The 15,562-nt window shown below is 45.0% G+C and overlaps 1 protein-coding gene across 1 annotated transcript; it reads left to right on the forward strand.

The window, feature by feature from the left end:
- The first annotated feature begins 141 nt into the window (after positions 1 to 141).
- Positions 142 to 1,464, forward strand: LOC133519467 (uncharacterized). The gene has a single exon (XM_061853471.1). It carries the CDS (start codon positions 142 to 144, stop codon positions 1,462 to 1,464), a length of 1,323 nt encoding a protein of 440 aa, XP_061709455.1.
- The last annotated feature ends 14,098 nt before the right edge of the window (positions 1,465 to 15,562 follow it).

Below are 15,562 nucleotides of genomic sequence, written 5' to 3' on the forward strand. Positions count from 1 at the left end.
AATATTAATCAATTAGAACAAACGGTGAATAGCATACTCGAGAACATATACCAATGGGGGGCAAATAACAAGCTAAAGTTCGGAGCTCACAAAACTAAAATGATTACGCCAACTCCAAAAGCGAAAGCCGCCAGAATCACAATGAATAACACGCCTATCACCTTTAGTGAACATTTTAAGCTGCTTGGGATAATCATGGACCAAAACCTCACATTTGTCCAACATAGCGAATATGCTATTAAAAAAGCTCAGAACATATTTAAAAGGCTATGTATCTTTATAAAACCCACATGGGGAATCCAATCTGAGAACGTAAAGATAATTTACCGACAAGTAATCGAGCCCATAGTGACATATGCGGCAGAGATCTGGCACACAGCCACTAACCTAATAAAAGTACGAGACGCACTGTTAAGCCTTCAGCGGGGATTTGCTATTAAAATCATTCACGGTTTCCGGACCCTACCAACCATTGGATCAATCGCACTTGCCGGCCTAACACCCCTGCCACTAAGAATTAAAGAAATTGCATCATCCGAACACACCAAGAGAACTAAAGTAACTAAATACTTACCGGAGGACATTCTGTATGATAAAAGGATACCCGTTGAAGACTTGATGCATCCCGCCAAAAGACCTGAAATCAAAATAACTGAAGTGTTCACACAAGACGACCTTGACCCATTTTACACCGCTGACATGAACAGAGTTTTCACAGATGGTAGCAAACACGATGAGGCTGTCGGGGCTGCAGTAGTTATTTACCATCCAGATGGCAGTGAAACCTCTAAGAAATACAAACTACACAGCAGCTGCACCGTGTTCCAGGCCGAGTGCTTGGCTATAGAGCAAGCTTGCCAGCTATGTCTTTCCCTCGGTCTGGAGAAATCTACTGTATTCTCTGACTCAAAATCGGCGCTAAATGAGTTAATGAATAGGAGCAGTACAAATGCAATAATAAGTAATGTACAGAAAATAGTTGCTAATATAAATGAACAAGGTCACCAAATTCACTTCTCATGGATTAAAGCTCATCAAGGATTACTAGGTAATGAGGCTGCTGACGCCGCAGCCAAACATGCGGCAACACTACATAAACAACCTGACTTCTCCAAATTCCCATTATCCTATCATTTAAAAAACCTTCGTAAAGACACTATAGCAACACACGAACAAATTTATTTATTCAACTGTGAAAATCATCGCCTGGACGAGCCCGACCCTCGGAGACCACTCCCGGAATTTTCCGGTGAGGATCCGAGGAGAAAAGGACATAAAAACAACTCCCACGTGGTTGACTTTTCAGCCAAACCAACCCAGAGGCTGAAACTGAAAACAGCGTCACAAAGCAGAAGACCAGACAAACCCGGGGACGTATCGGGCACAAAAATAGGACAACAGGTACGTGCAGTGCAAGTGTCATACAGCTGGGAAAAAACTATAGACATTTTCAAGGCTAAATAGATAAAAATCAAAACCGACGACATATACTTTTTACAGTGAGAATAAATAGTGTGGACCCTTACTAGCATCTAGAAATTCTATTGGAATTTTTCGGGACCAAATCGAGGAAAAAAGTGTTTTCTAGACCAAAGGTGTGTTTGAACCAACCGCAAAGTAAAGTTGTCGAGCCCTTAGTTAAGCAACCCCTAGGAACACAAAGTGCAAACCCCAATACAGGTTCCTTAGACCCATATGAACAATAAACTATCGGGGTAAAAACCTCCCCGAGGAGCGATCGAGCCGACAAACTCTCACCTGCGGTTGGTGGAAAACCACCCCAAGCCCCTGGAGGGTGCACGGAGCATCGCGCGGACTACAGAAGAATAACATCGTGTAAGGACACTCTTCCTCCATACTGGTGAATTATTTGGACATTTTTAGTTTAAGGGTTGAATTTCTGTGTATTTTAGTGTATAACAAGGCGGAGGACGCCATAACGGAATAAAGTTGTAAACCCCAAAAAATAGGGGAAGGAGTGGAGCTAGCCCGAAAATAACGTCGGCGCAGTTCTCTCAACGAGAAGCGATCTTTGGGTCAACGAACCTACCAAAGACCCAAAAAAACCACCCCCGAGCAAAAATTTTCAAAAAACCTGAAAAATCTCGGATTTCCGGATTTTTCAGGTTCTCAAATCGACCTCGGCCATAATATACAGGGTGAGTTCCACCCCCTAGCACTTTTTTCCGGACTTCTGGCGCCCTCCTAACCCCCGAACCAAGCCATTGTAGCTGGCAAAAAACTACCCCTCGCGCTGGGACCCTTGCCGGGAGGAACCAACCCAGGGAAAAAATCCCCTGACACCGGGGCCGGATAGGAAAACTTTCCCCCCACTAGCTCCCACCATCACGGTTGAAATCGGACCACCCGTTTGGAAATAAATCCCCCTTTTCAAAATTCAAAAATTCAAAATTAAAGGTAAAATATAAGATAGTTTAGATAACGAAATTTCGGAAAACATCAAATAACTCAAAAACGGTGCGTCCTAGGACAAAAATAACGAAATTTTGACCCCCCTCCCCAAACCCCACCCCCCTAACGGGCAACCCTAGTCCCTTCGAAACCTTGAGACCCCCCCTACCTTCCCCCAAAATCCCAACCCCCTACCCCTACTTCCAGACAACGACCAACCCAACCAGACCCCTGGGGCGCAAAACATTGAGCGCCTACAACACAGGAACCAGGACAGCTAAGAGGGTGGGATTTTCGGCATCGGCATCGGCGCGAGGGACTCTACCTGGAACAGTGGAAATCAGCTCTACATAGAGCCGAAAAGGAAAAAATTGCGTTTTTGTCCCCTTTCGAACTGGGAGACACCCCAGGCACCTACTCGGCCCTAGGTAGAGACTGACAAAGATAACACGGACTCTACATAGAGCCAAAAAATTAAAATAAGCCAAGACAAAAAATTGCCTCTCTCTGGTAGATGAGGTAGTAGACAAGGCTCCAGGTAGAGCTATATTGGTAGAGTCGAAACTCTACAAAAAATTAATTTAGTTTATTTTTTATTTTTAGATATAAGTAGAATAAATAAATAGATTAAGTAGACTAGTCTTGCTAGACGACAACCTTATAAATAAGAACGCCCCCTTTACAGGTAAAGCTCTAAATTTAAGTTTATTCACTTGCCATATTCCCCAAAATTATAAAACTTATACAAACCTTTGACATAGTGTAAGTGACTGTGCTGGTCCCTATTGACCAACATAGCCTCCAACATGCTGCTCGGTAGAAGTCCTACCAAACAGACCCGGGGTTCAGATCCCCCCAAACAAACCACCCCAGAGAGGAGCGTCAGACGCAGTATTGGAGAGTGGGAAATGGGAAAAGCGGACTCCGCCAACCCAAAGCCCTCTCCCGCAAAGGCCGCGCCAGCAATGGCGTCTACTACAGTCACAAAAACATCCAAGAGGCCTCCGACGGAGCCCACTGCACCGGGTCTGCCGGCGTCGCAGGGAGCCGTGCGGAGGCTGGCGGTTGATGTGATAAAGAGCCCTCCTACGATAGAGAAGTACGCGAACCGGACAACGGAAGCAAGAGCATGTCTGACCAGAGCAAAGACGCAGCTTGGCGAAGCGAGGAATCTTAAGACTGACATAAAGATGAGCGTCACCCAGGCAGTTGAGCGCCTTTACCAGCTAGTGAAGGAAGCCGAACTCGAAAAGGGGATAGTGGGGAACAAAGGGGCTCCGAAATCGGCTATAGAGAAAACCAGCCCAAGCATGACACCCCAGGAAAACAAGGACTCCGAGTCAATACTTTCAAGGTTAGAGATGCAGACAAAGCTCATAGAAGAAAACAGCAGAAAGATGGACGAAATTAAAGCATCTATGGAGACCCTCTCGAGCCCTGAAAACCAAAGGCGGATGATCGAAGAGGTGACGACAGCAGTGTCTTACGCCAGCGTGACAGCAGGACTGCCGAACGTGGCCTCAAAAGCGAGACCAGAAGTAAGGAACACCCTACACACTATTGTGGTCACCTCAAAGGATGAAAACGAGACCGGCGAGGAGGTCCTCGACAAGGTGAGAAAGGCGGCGGATGCGAAGGAAGGATGGGTAAAAGTGGAAAGGGTAAGAAAGGCGAAGGATAGAAAAATAGTAATGGGATTCGGAACAAAACAAGAGAGAGATAAATTCAGGGAAAGACTAGAGAGCAAGGGAGCCAACCTCACCGTCGAGGAAGTGGAAAACAAGGACCCGCTTTTGGTTCTGAGGGATGTGTTGTTAATACACAGCGACGAAGATGTCTTAAAAGCCCTCAAAAACCAGAACAGGGAAATTTTCCACGGCCTGGACGACGAAGAAAGCAAGATGGTGGTAAAATACAGACGCAGAGCACGAAACCCTCATACGGGGCACATCGTGCTTAGCGTCACCCCCAAGGTATGGAGAAGGGCAACCGATGCTAACAGAGTGCGTGTGGATCTACAGAGCATCAGGGTCGAAGACCAGTCCCCCCTTGTGCAGTGCACCAGATGCCTGGGCTATGGACATGGAAGACGTCTTTGCAAGGAGCAAAACGATCTATGTAGCCACTGTGGAGACCCACACCTTAAAACAGAATGCCCAAATTGGACGCTAAACGAACCGCCATCTTGCCGAAACTGCGTAAGAGCAAAGATGGACCGCTGCGACCACAACGCCTTCAGTAGAGACTGCCCAGTAAGAAAAAAGTGGGACGCCCTAGCAAGGGCTTCAGTTGCATACTGCTAAAGTTGACAAAGGGACCTATAGCTATAAAATCACAGCACACAGATACTACCTAGCGCAAGCCAACCTCCAACGTAGTAAACTGGCAACAAACGAGCTCTTACTTGAGGCCAAACCACGAAAAATAGCAGTCGCATTGCTCCAAGAGCCCTATGTAGGAAGGGAGAAGGGTATGAGAGCACATCAAGGCGTACGGATCTTCCAAGATACAACAAACGAGGACGGAACCGTCAAGGCGGCAATCGCAGTTTTTGACGCAGAACTGGAGGTAGTCCAATGTCCGGAACTCACCACGAGAAACACTGCTGTGGTGAAGATCCGCACAAGCGCCTGGACAATCACACTGGTGTCATACTACTTCGAGCCAGACAGACCAATGGAACAGTACTTAGAACAAATAAAAAGAGTGGTTAATGCATGCGGCTCAAAAAATGTCATAGTTGGTGGTGACGCGAATGCAAAGAGCATCTGGTGGGGAAGTCCAAATGAAGACCTTAGGGGCAAGCAGATGAGCGGGACCATCGAGGAACTAAATTTGCAAATCCTCAACACAGGAACCACCCCGACCTTCGACACCATCAGGGGGGGCAGGAGATTCACCAGCCACGTCGACATCACTGCTTGCACTGCGGACTTGCTGGGGCGTATTGAAGATTGGCAAGTCACCGACGACCTCACAAGCTCCGATCATAATGGCATTAGATTCGGCATAAACATCCAAAGATCACGCGGAGTTAACATACACAGGACAACACGTATATACAATACACGAAAAGCAAGATGGGATCAATTTAATGATAAACTGACCCAGACTATGCAGAACACAAACTTTACGCTAGAACACATAGAAAACATACACACTATAGAACAAATAGACAGAACGGTAAATACACTCAATAACACAATTACGGAAACATGCAACTCCGCTATACCTAAACTAAAAAACACAAAGTCACTTACCATGCCGTGGTGGTCCGATGAGCTCGCTGACATGAAGAAGATGGTCGCCACTTGCAAACGCCGAATAAGGAACGCAGCGCCGGTCCGTAGAGAAGCGGTGGTAGCACAATATCTGAAACAAAAAGAGACATATGAAATCGCAGTAAAAAATGCACAGACGGATAGCTGGAGAGACTTTTGCACCAAACAGGAAAAAGAGGGTATTTGGGAAGGAATATACAGAGTCTTGGGTAAAGCAACAAAAAGGGAAGAGGACCAAATGCTGAGAAATGGTGATGAGCTTCTGGACGCAAAGGGATCAGTGGAACTTTTGGCAAAAACGTTCTACCCCGAAGACAAAGAGGAAGGAGAGTCGGAGGGACAGGGTCATATAAGACGAAAAGCTGAAAAGGTAAACGAGCGGAGTCATGCTGAGACTCATGACCCACCGTTCACCCCCTATGAGCTGAAGATGGCCCTAGAGTCCTTCAACCCAAAAAAGGCACCAGGAGATGACGGCTTTACCTCGGATATCTGTACCAGAGTGGTGGCCTGCGCCCCAGAAGCTTTCTTGGCACTAATAAATAAATCCTTAAAACTCGGTCACTTCCCAACAAAGTGGAAAAAAGCAACGGTGGTCGTATTGAAGAAGCCTGGGAAAGAATCCTACACCACCCCAAAGTCCTACCGGCCTATCGGGTTGCTGCCGGTACTGGGGAAGATTTTTGAGAAAATGTTGGTGGCCCGCCTCAGATATCACCTCTTGCCAAGAACCAGCGAGCGCCAATACGGATTTGTCCCACAAAAGAGCACCGAAGACTCCCTCTATACCCTAATAAATTACATAAGGAAAAAATTGGACAAAAAGAAAATAGTGACACTGGTGTCTCTAGATATAGAAGGGGCCTTCGACAGTGCCTGGTGGCCTGCGATCCGTGTCAGGCTTGCTGAAGAACAGGTACCGGTGAATCTGAGAAGGGTCTTCGATAGCTACCTCAAGGATAGGACAGTGGGAGTAAGGTATGCGGGGGAAGAACATAATAGGGAAACCAGCAAGGGATGCGTACAGGGATCAATAGGGGGGCCCATTTTATGGAACCTCCTTTTGGATCCTCTGCTAAAACAGCTTGACGAGAAACGGGTGTACTGTCAGGCATTTGCAGACGACGTGGTCATGGTGTTCGAGGGGGAGACGGCACTGGAGATCGAGAACAAGGCAAATGCCGCGCTCAGCCATGCGTTGGCTTGGGGCGTCGAAAATAAGCTTAAGTTTGCACCCTTAAAAACATGCGCCATGGTGATAACCAGAAGGCTGGTTTATGACGAACCACGCCTTAGTATGGGAGGGGTGGGCATCGCGATGTCCAGGGATGTCAAAATTCTCGGCCTCACCATCGATGACAAACTAACTTTCAATAAACACGTCGCAAGCATCTGCAGTAAAGCACTCAATAGATATAAGATGCTGGCCAGAACCGCCCGTGTAGGATGGGGCTTACACCCGGAAATTATTAGGCTAATATATACAGCAGCAATTGAACCAACTATCATGTACGCAGCAAGTGCATGGGCTCCTGCCGTGAAAAAGCTGGGAGTCATAAAGCAGTTAAAAGCGGTTCAAAGGGGTTTTGCACAAAAGTTGTGTAAAGCATACCGTACAGTCTCTCTGAATTCAGCGCTACTGTTATCCGGATTGCTCCCCCTAGACCTCCGAGTCCGTGAGATGGCTTCATTATATGAAACCAAGAAGGGAGCCCGTGCTCCAGTGGCGCTGGAGGACAGAGAGATCGAAGCTATGACACCAGCCGTAAAAGCACCACATCCGGCAGAACGGGAAGAAATTACCTTCGAACGTATATGCGGTGAGGAGCAGTACCAAGATTGTGAAAAGCTGCAAATGCGGATATACACGGACGGCAGCAGGATTGATGGTAAGGTAGGCGCGGCGCTATCCATATGGAAGGACGCCAGCGAGACCAAAGCCATCAAACTTGCACTGTCCAGCTACTGCACAGTATATCAGGCCGAACTCCTGGCCTTAAATCGCGCGACAAAAGAAGCAGAAAGGGCTACTGCTGCTACCCAAATCGGAATCTTCAGCGACTCAATGGCGGCATTGCAGGCCACTGTTAACCCGAACTCTCGACATCCCCTGGCAGTCGAAAGCAGGGAGATGATAAAGCGCTGTAAAGACCAAAATAAAAATCTCTCCCTCTTTTGGATCAAGGCACACGCTGGACTGCCGGGAAATGAGAGAGCGGACGAGTTGGCGAAAGCGGCTGCTCTGAAGTTAAAGAAAAGTCCCGACTACAGTATGTGCCCCATATCTTTCGTGAAACGAAACCTGCGGATACAGACCATGAGTGAATGGAACCAACGGTACGTGACGGGAGAAACGGCCTCGGTGACAAAAACGTTCTTCCCTGACGCGCTGGCGGCGTACAGGGTAGTAAAGAAAATGAAGGTTGAGGCTGAAACCACCCAGCTTATGACAGGGCACGGCGGGTTCTCCTCATACTTGTACCAATACAAGTGTAAGGATAACCCATCGTGTACCTGCGACCCAGAAGTCGAGGAGACAGTGTTGCACTTGGTAACTGAGTGTCCAATATTTGCCAGGGAACGATTTAACATAGAACAGGAAATGCAAATTGAAATAAGACCGCAAAACCTAGCAACTATAATGTTAGGTACAGAAAGAAAATTGTTTATAGCATACTGCAAAAAGGTAATAAATATTGTTCGCAAAAGAAATAAATAAAGAGCACAAGCAAATATGATAGTCACATATTTTGACAAATATAGGGGAACTGTCATAAAAAGAAAATGAATATGTACATAGTAGATAAGAATATGTAAAACCTTACAATAGAAATAAGAAGTTAAAAATGTAATTAGCATAAGTAAATAAAACATTAATAAAAAGTACTGAAAATACCCACCTCCAGAAATCCACCCCCCCCCACCCCTAAAGAATCCCCTCATGCCTGTTTTATTTTATTGTCAACCTAGAAATATGAATAAATATAAAGCTAGCTGAGAATCCCACTCAGAAAAGTATAAAAGAAGATGAAAGAAAGAAAGAACAAGTATGTAGCATAAAAGTACGAGAAGCATAAAAGAGAGAACTGGAATGAAAGAGAAACTAGGAAACCCAAAGTCTCCGATAATGTTGGAGGAGCACAGTAAAAAAAAAAAAAAAAAAAAAAAAAAAAAAAAAAAAAAAAAAAAAAAAAAAAAAAAAAAAAAAACCTAACCTAACCTAACCTAACCTAACCTAACCATAAACAGAAATAACATTACGCAAAGAAAAATACATTTACTGACTCTAATAAATTTAGTACTATAATTATTCTAGTACTAGAATAAAACTTGGTATAATGTCGCCCGTATCATTTGCGGGGACATAATATCTAAGTTCAAAGCTTATGTATGGGTTGCCGGGTCTCACATGAGTCGGGCCCCGGAGCCCATACTAAAATCCAATAGAACTTATCAAATTTATAGCTGCAGGGAGAATGGCCGCCCGTATTGTTAGCGAGGACCATTCTCCCATAAATAACATAGTTTTTTTAAAAAAAAAAAAAAAAAAAAAAAAAACCTAACCTAACCTAACCTAACCTAACCTAACCTAACCGAGTCGCGCGCCAAGCGCCCACGCGCTAGCATCGTTTCCGCGCCGCTCCGCGGTCGAAAAATCAAAGTTGTGGGTTTATTAAACCAAATCCTATCGTGTTATATATCAAATTGTGCGCGCTGGCTCCAGCTATTCTCTCGTGCAAAAACTATAGTGATCGGATTTAGTGGTGAAGTGCTACTGGCAAATAAGTGAAACTCTATCTGCCGCGGTGAAGTGACACTGCTTTTGTGAACTCAATTTTAGTGACACAATCATAGTTTTTATATTAAAAGACTCCCTAGTGTGTGTACTTTTTAGTGATTAAGTTAGTTTGTGCCGGAAAAGCCACATGTAAGTACAATTACCACTTTAAGTGACAGTGACATTCCAAAAGTGATAAGAACCTCCATAAAACTGTTAGTAGATCTGTTACAAATATCAAACTATATATTGTCGTGTGTGTTTTTCAAAGATCTATAAATTGTAAAATTTTCAACATTCTCCCATGAAAAACAACCGAGATAATCGTGAAAAACTGGGATGACGCAATACCCAAAAGTCAACTTACAGTGTCGTGCGGATATTTTTGAGAAGGTTATTGTATTCTACAGCGTTAGAGGATTCTAAAACAGTTTTTAGAATTAATATAGCATTAATAGTTTTCGAAATATTTCACTTTTTTCAAAAAACTTCATTAAATTTCAACTTTGGAGACCGATTACTAAAAAATTACAGCGATACTATATAGTTTTTATTATTTCATAGTATACACCACTTATTAAACAACAGAATTGCAAAATTTCATATTTTTAGGCTTAGTAGTTTTCGCGAAAAGTAATTATTAGTAACGCGGGAGTACCGCGATCGACGTAATCGACGTAATTATCATTCCAAAATTGAAATTTTTCCTAGTTAACTTTTCCAAAATTTTTCGTTTGTATAATACTTATAGCCCCTAAAAAATAGTATTTAAGTTATTACTGTAAATGTGTGATGCTTACTTTTTGTGTAAAACAGATTTGAAGTTTTCACCAAATTAATTTCACAAATTCCCTTTTTCTTCTCACAAATCGAAATCATTCCAACTGGTGAATATACCATTGAATATATTAATTAGTAAGCAACATAATCACAAAGTTTTATACTCTTAGGATCAGTAGTTTTCTAACTAAGTAATTATTAGTAACGCAGGAACACCGCGATTTACGTAAATAACATTGCAAAATTGAATTTTTTTCTAGCTAACATTTTCAAAAATTTTTGTTTCTATAGTGTAAATAGTTACTAAAAAACAGTATTGAAGTTATTTCTGAAAACGTGCGGTTATTACTTTTTGTGTAAGATAGTTTTGAAATTCTCATTTAATTAAATTCATATAATTAGTTTTTTCCACTATTAAATTGTATTTAACACCAATCGGAAATCATTAATATAATACATACGTATCTCAAATACTTAATTACTAAGTTTTCCTTTCCAATATTCAGCCAATTTTTTGCTATTCGAATTTCCACTTTGGAAATTTCATACTCTCTTATTTAGGAAGTGAATCTGTAATAATTAGTTTTTATCTTTTAATTGTAAATATTCTTTGCGTTAACTAAACTACCAAAGTTGTGAGCATAGTGTAATATAGCTGTGTAGTGTAATAGTCACATAGTTTTAACGAATATAGTAAAATGGCAGGGAAACGTCTGGAAGTCCGCCTGAGCGACAACTTGTCTCAGTTATCTATGTCACCTGACACGTCAGCAGATTTAATTACTTTTGATTCGACTGATTCAAAAGTACCAAACACAACAAATGCACGGAAGGCAGGCACGCGAGCGGCAAGCCCGGAGCAAAGTGACGCCACTGCAGCTGCCGTAGCTAAACTGAAAGAAGATATTCAGAATTATGTGGAAAGAATTGAAGCGCTAGTATGCATAATAAATAAAAACATAATAACAAGTCGCGAACACAAAACTATAACGGTGGAAAATAAAAAATGTATACATACGGCAGGAAGAAAAATCAGTGCAGCAACTAACTTGTTTGCCAAGGACTTGAGAGAAACGTGTAGTGGACTAACAAGTTATTGTACTAGCTCAACTGCAACGCAGACAGATTTACCGAGCGAACAAGAACAAGACATAACTACCTACCATATAAAAACAATGCTTAATGAATTAAAAGAAGACGTAACTAAGCAATTTCAAGCTGAAACGCACTCACTAAAGCAGGAAATACGTTCGCTTAGGGAAAAATCTCCTACATACAGCTATGCAGCTGTGACGCGAAAGCCTGCGCAGCTGACGCCTGCAGCTGCACCACACAACACAACGACAACGACATCCAAGCCGGCGATTGTCATCAGTTCCAAGAAGGCCGGCGAGAGTGCGGCTGAGACTTTACAGACCTGGAGAAATGCAGTTACATTCCGTGATACAAACTTTGCCCCAACAGCCACAAAATACATATCCAATGGCAAGATCCGTGTCGAATTTAGTAATAAACAACAACGGGATGTGGCACTAAAGAAGACAAATGAGGCCAACGCAGAGGTCTCCGCTGAATCATCTAAGACACTTCGCCCCATGGTCGTTCTCAAGGGAGTGTCCGCAGACATACCGGCAAACGAATTAGTAGATATAATTATTAATCAAAATCCCGCAATTAAAGAAAGTGTGAACGAAAACGACAAGATAAAATTCCATTTCAAGAAAGGTAATAAAATCCCCGTTTGTATAATGCAATTTTAATGACTACCCCAACCACATTCAAGGCACTCACTCAAACCTGCAAATTAAATATTGACCACCAGAGAGTACATGTGGAAGAACATGTACCTATTCTACACTGTTATAAATGTATGCAATTTGGACATACACGAAAACACTGCAAGACGAACAACACCATTTGCTCCTATTGTGCATCACCTGATCATGAGTACAAAGCTTGCCCCCATCAACAAAATCAAACAAAAATAAAATGCTACAACTGTGACGTACACAATAACCAACAAACTGATGACAAAACAGATACAACACCGCTCACAGTGCCACTTCGACTTTCTGCCCCCGTATGATATCTATGCTTAACAGAATCAGACTGCGCATAGACTATGAAAGTATATAATAATATTATTGAAAGTTATGTCTAACTATAAACTGTAATCTGACTTAAAAGTTATGTTGCTATATGATATTACATGTAAGATAAATCTCAAGCACAAGCATCAGGATAAAGAATTAATTGATATCAACTCACTGCCTTAGGTCCGTCGGTCGGGCGGCCGCCTACACCTGCATTTGCATCTGTAAGCATAGGGTGGGCGGCCGGGCGACTCACATTTATACGAAGCTAAGGATAATATGGTTGATCGCTCATGTTGCGCAAACGCTTTTAACAATCTCACACAAATTAAACACGTTTTATTGTAAACCATTATATTAACATTTTATCCTATTGCTAAAAATTTAAGATTCTATTTCCGATTGTAACTCTGTAAACTTAGAACATATTGAAAAATTTAACACTGTCTGTTACCACTGTATTTAATAACAATTTTATGTATATGTTTGCTACACTGTATTTCGCCGCTTGCCTGCAGAATTGTGCGGTTTAATGCCGATGAATGCTGCAGGCATCCGTGTCATTAACATACCAACACTAAATTCATTTAAACTCTCGAATAATGATTTTCATTCTCTTGCAAGGGGACGGCGGCCGGGCGGCCGCCCCCACTCACTGATTCTATCGTGAGGCGGGCGGGCGGGCGGCGTTTTGCGTCCCCTTAACCTTTTCTTTAGGATAGCTGGTCGCCCGTATTCCTAGCGAGGGCCAACTATCCCTAAATTCAAAAGCATGCACACACTCAGTTACACTCAACCCACACCTAATAAAAACACACTACACTCTACACGAAGTGGAGGAGTTTTTAGTCCGTAGGCGGCTGGGCACCATTCCCAGCTGAGTCGGACATAACCGTCGGTACGGGCCGGCGGTATACATGAGTATTCTCTCCTTCACCGCAAAAAAAAAAAAAAAAAAAAAAAAAAAAAAAAAAAAAAAAAAAAAAAAAAAAAAAAAAAAAAAAAAAAAAAAAAAAACCTAACCTAACCTAACCTAACCTAACCTAACCTAACCTAACCTAACCTAACCTAACCTAACCTAACCTAACCTAACCTTTTTTTTTTTTTTTTTTTTTTGTTGTCGCAGGGGTGAATGCATTTAAGCATCATCGCCCCCCGGGCGAGGGAAGCCCAGTGGGGGGGGCGGTATGTGGGACTCGCTCCTTCCATAACCCCCTCTGCTATTCAGAGGGAGAGGAGGAGAATACCCACTAACCTCCCCTGCGGCGTTTCCGTCCATGCCGTTAAGGGGGGTGCAGGGGGCTCGCTAGCATGTCACCTCTGCACCCCCCCGGCGGTCCTGGCCCGGTTGAACCGGGACTTCACACCAGTTCGGGGAGAGTCAGCAAACGCATAACTGACTCTCCCCCCTCCCATGTAGGGCCGTGTTGTGCGGGTCCCTCACCCGCTGCCCTACTGGGGAATAGCGCGGTTCACAGTTGCGAACTGCCTTCTCCTCCTTCCTGTTCGTCTACGCCGGATCGGATGCGCATTCGGATCGTCCTCGCGTTCTCGCTCCTCGGTTTCCTTTTGCGCGATGACAGTGTCGCAAAAGGAAACCACTGCCTCCCAGCATCTCTCGCCATTCAGCATGGCCGCCACAACGCTGTGCAGCGAGAGATCATCCGTCCCGATTGCTGCCACCAATGCTCTGCGCTCCACCACCCAGCGATTGCACACCTTTAGGGTGTGCTGGGCGGTGTCCTCCGTCTCGTCACATGGATGGCAGGCTGGGGTAGGCTCGCGACCGATCCTGTGCAGGTACTGGCCGAAGCATCCGTGTCCGGTCAGCACCTGCACCAGTCTGTACCCCACTCTACCGTGCATCCGATCCAGCCATCTATCTAATGACGGGAGAACTGCCCCTATGGTGTATATTCCATAAGGGGAGTCCTCCATGTCCCCCATCCATCTTTCGCGCAGCCTTCTCTGCGCTATTCTGCGCTCACGCCTTTCTTCTTCAGGAGCAGGGAAATCACCTGTCTCCCTGCTCCTGATTCTCCGTCTGTGCGCGTCGGCGAGCACCTCAGCATCCAGTTCCCAAGGGGAGGTGCCCGCCAAGGCGCACGCCGCCGCCCAACTCACCGAGACATAAGCCCTGCAGACGCGTATGGCTACAACTCGTTGAGGCCTTCGCAGCAGGGCTTTATTTTCTCGGTTGAGCTTGTCGGCCCAGATCGGGGCCCCGTAGAGTGCCATCGATCTGGCAACTCCCGCATATAGTCGCCGGCAAATGTGGGACGGACCTCCTACGTTGGGCAGCAGCCGGCCCATCTCCGACGCTGCTGTCACTATTCGGGGAGCAATTTGACGAAAATGCTCCCCGAAGTTCCACCCCCTGTCCAGCGTGAGACCCAGGTATTTAATATGGGGCCTCAACTGGACCCTCTCACCGGCTATTTTGAGGGAGGCACCCGCAGGCACCCTCCATCCTCTCTTGGTGAAGACTATGGCGTCAGTCTTCGGGAGGGAGAACTTCAATCCTAAGAGGCGGATTCTTAGGACCATGAGGTCTGCCGCCACTTCCGCCCTTCGCAGTGCCTCCCTCAGCTCCTTGCCCCGAACGGCCACCATTGTGTCATCGGCGTAACACATGAGGGCCATCCGGGGGAGCAGCTCTGCTCGGATGGCCCAGTCGAAACCAATGTTCCATAACAGGGGTCCAAGCACAGACCCCTGAGGAACGCCGCAGGCCATCCGCCTCTCTACCCACCCATTGGGAGTGTTGCAGACCACCACCCTGCCCGACAGGTAATGGTCTACAACCCGCCTCAAATATAGGGGCACCTCATGATACTTAAGGGCCTCCCGTATTACCGAGTACGGGAGGGTACCGAATGCATTGGCGATGTCCAAGGACACCGCAATGGTGCCCTCCCCCTTCTTTAGAGCGTTCTCTCGGAAGGCCCGAAGTGCCCCTAATGCGTCCATTGTGGACCTGCCATTACGGAACCCATATTGGCGGTCCGAAGACTTGGACCCGTCCCATTTAGGTGTCGATTGACCCTGGAGGCCACTATGCGTTCGAGCATCTTTCCACTCTCGTCTAGCAGCACTATGGGCCTCCATCCCGACGGGGAGTCAGCCGGCCTATTCTCTTTCCGGAGGAGGCAGACTATACCTTCCTTCCAGCACCTTGGAAACTGTCCATTCTTTAAACACTGGTCAAAGATGGATTT

Source organism: Cydia pomonella, chromosome 7 (assembly GCF_033807575.1).
Source record: "Cydia pomonella isolate Wapato2018A chromosome 7, ilCydPomo1, whole genome shotgun sequence".
In the NCBI taxonomy this organism is placed as follows: domain Eukaryota; kingdom Metazoa; phylum Arthropoda; class Insecta; order Lepidoptera; family Tortricidae; genus Cydia; species Cydia pomonella.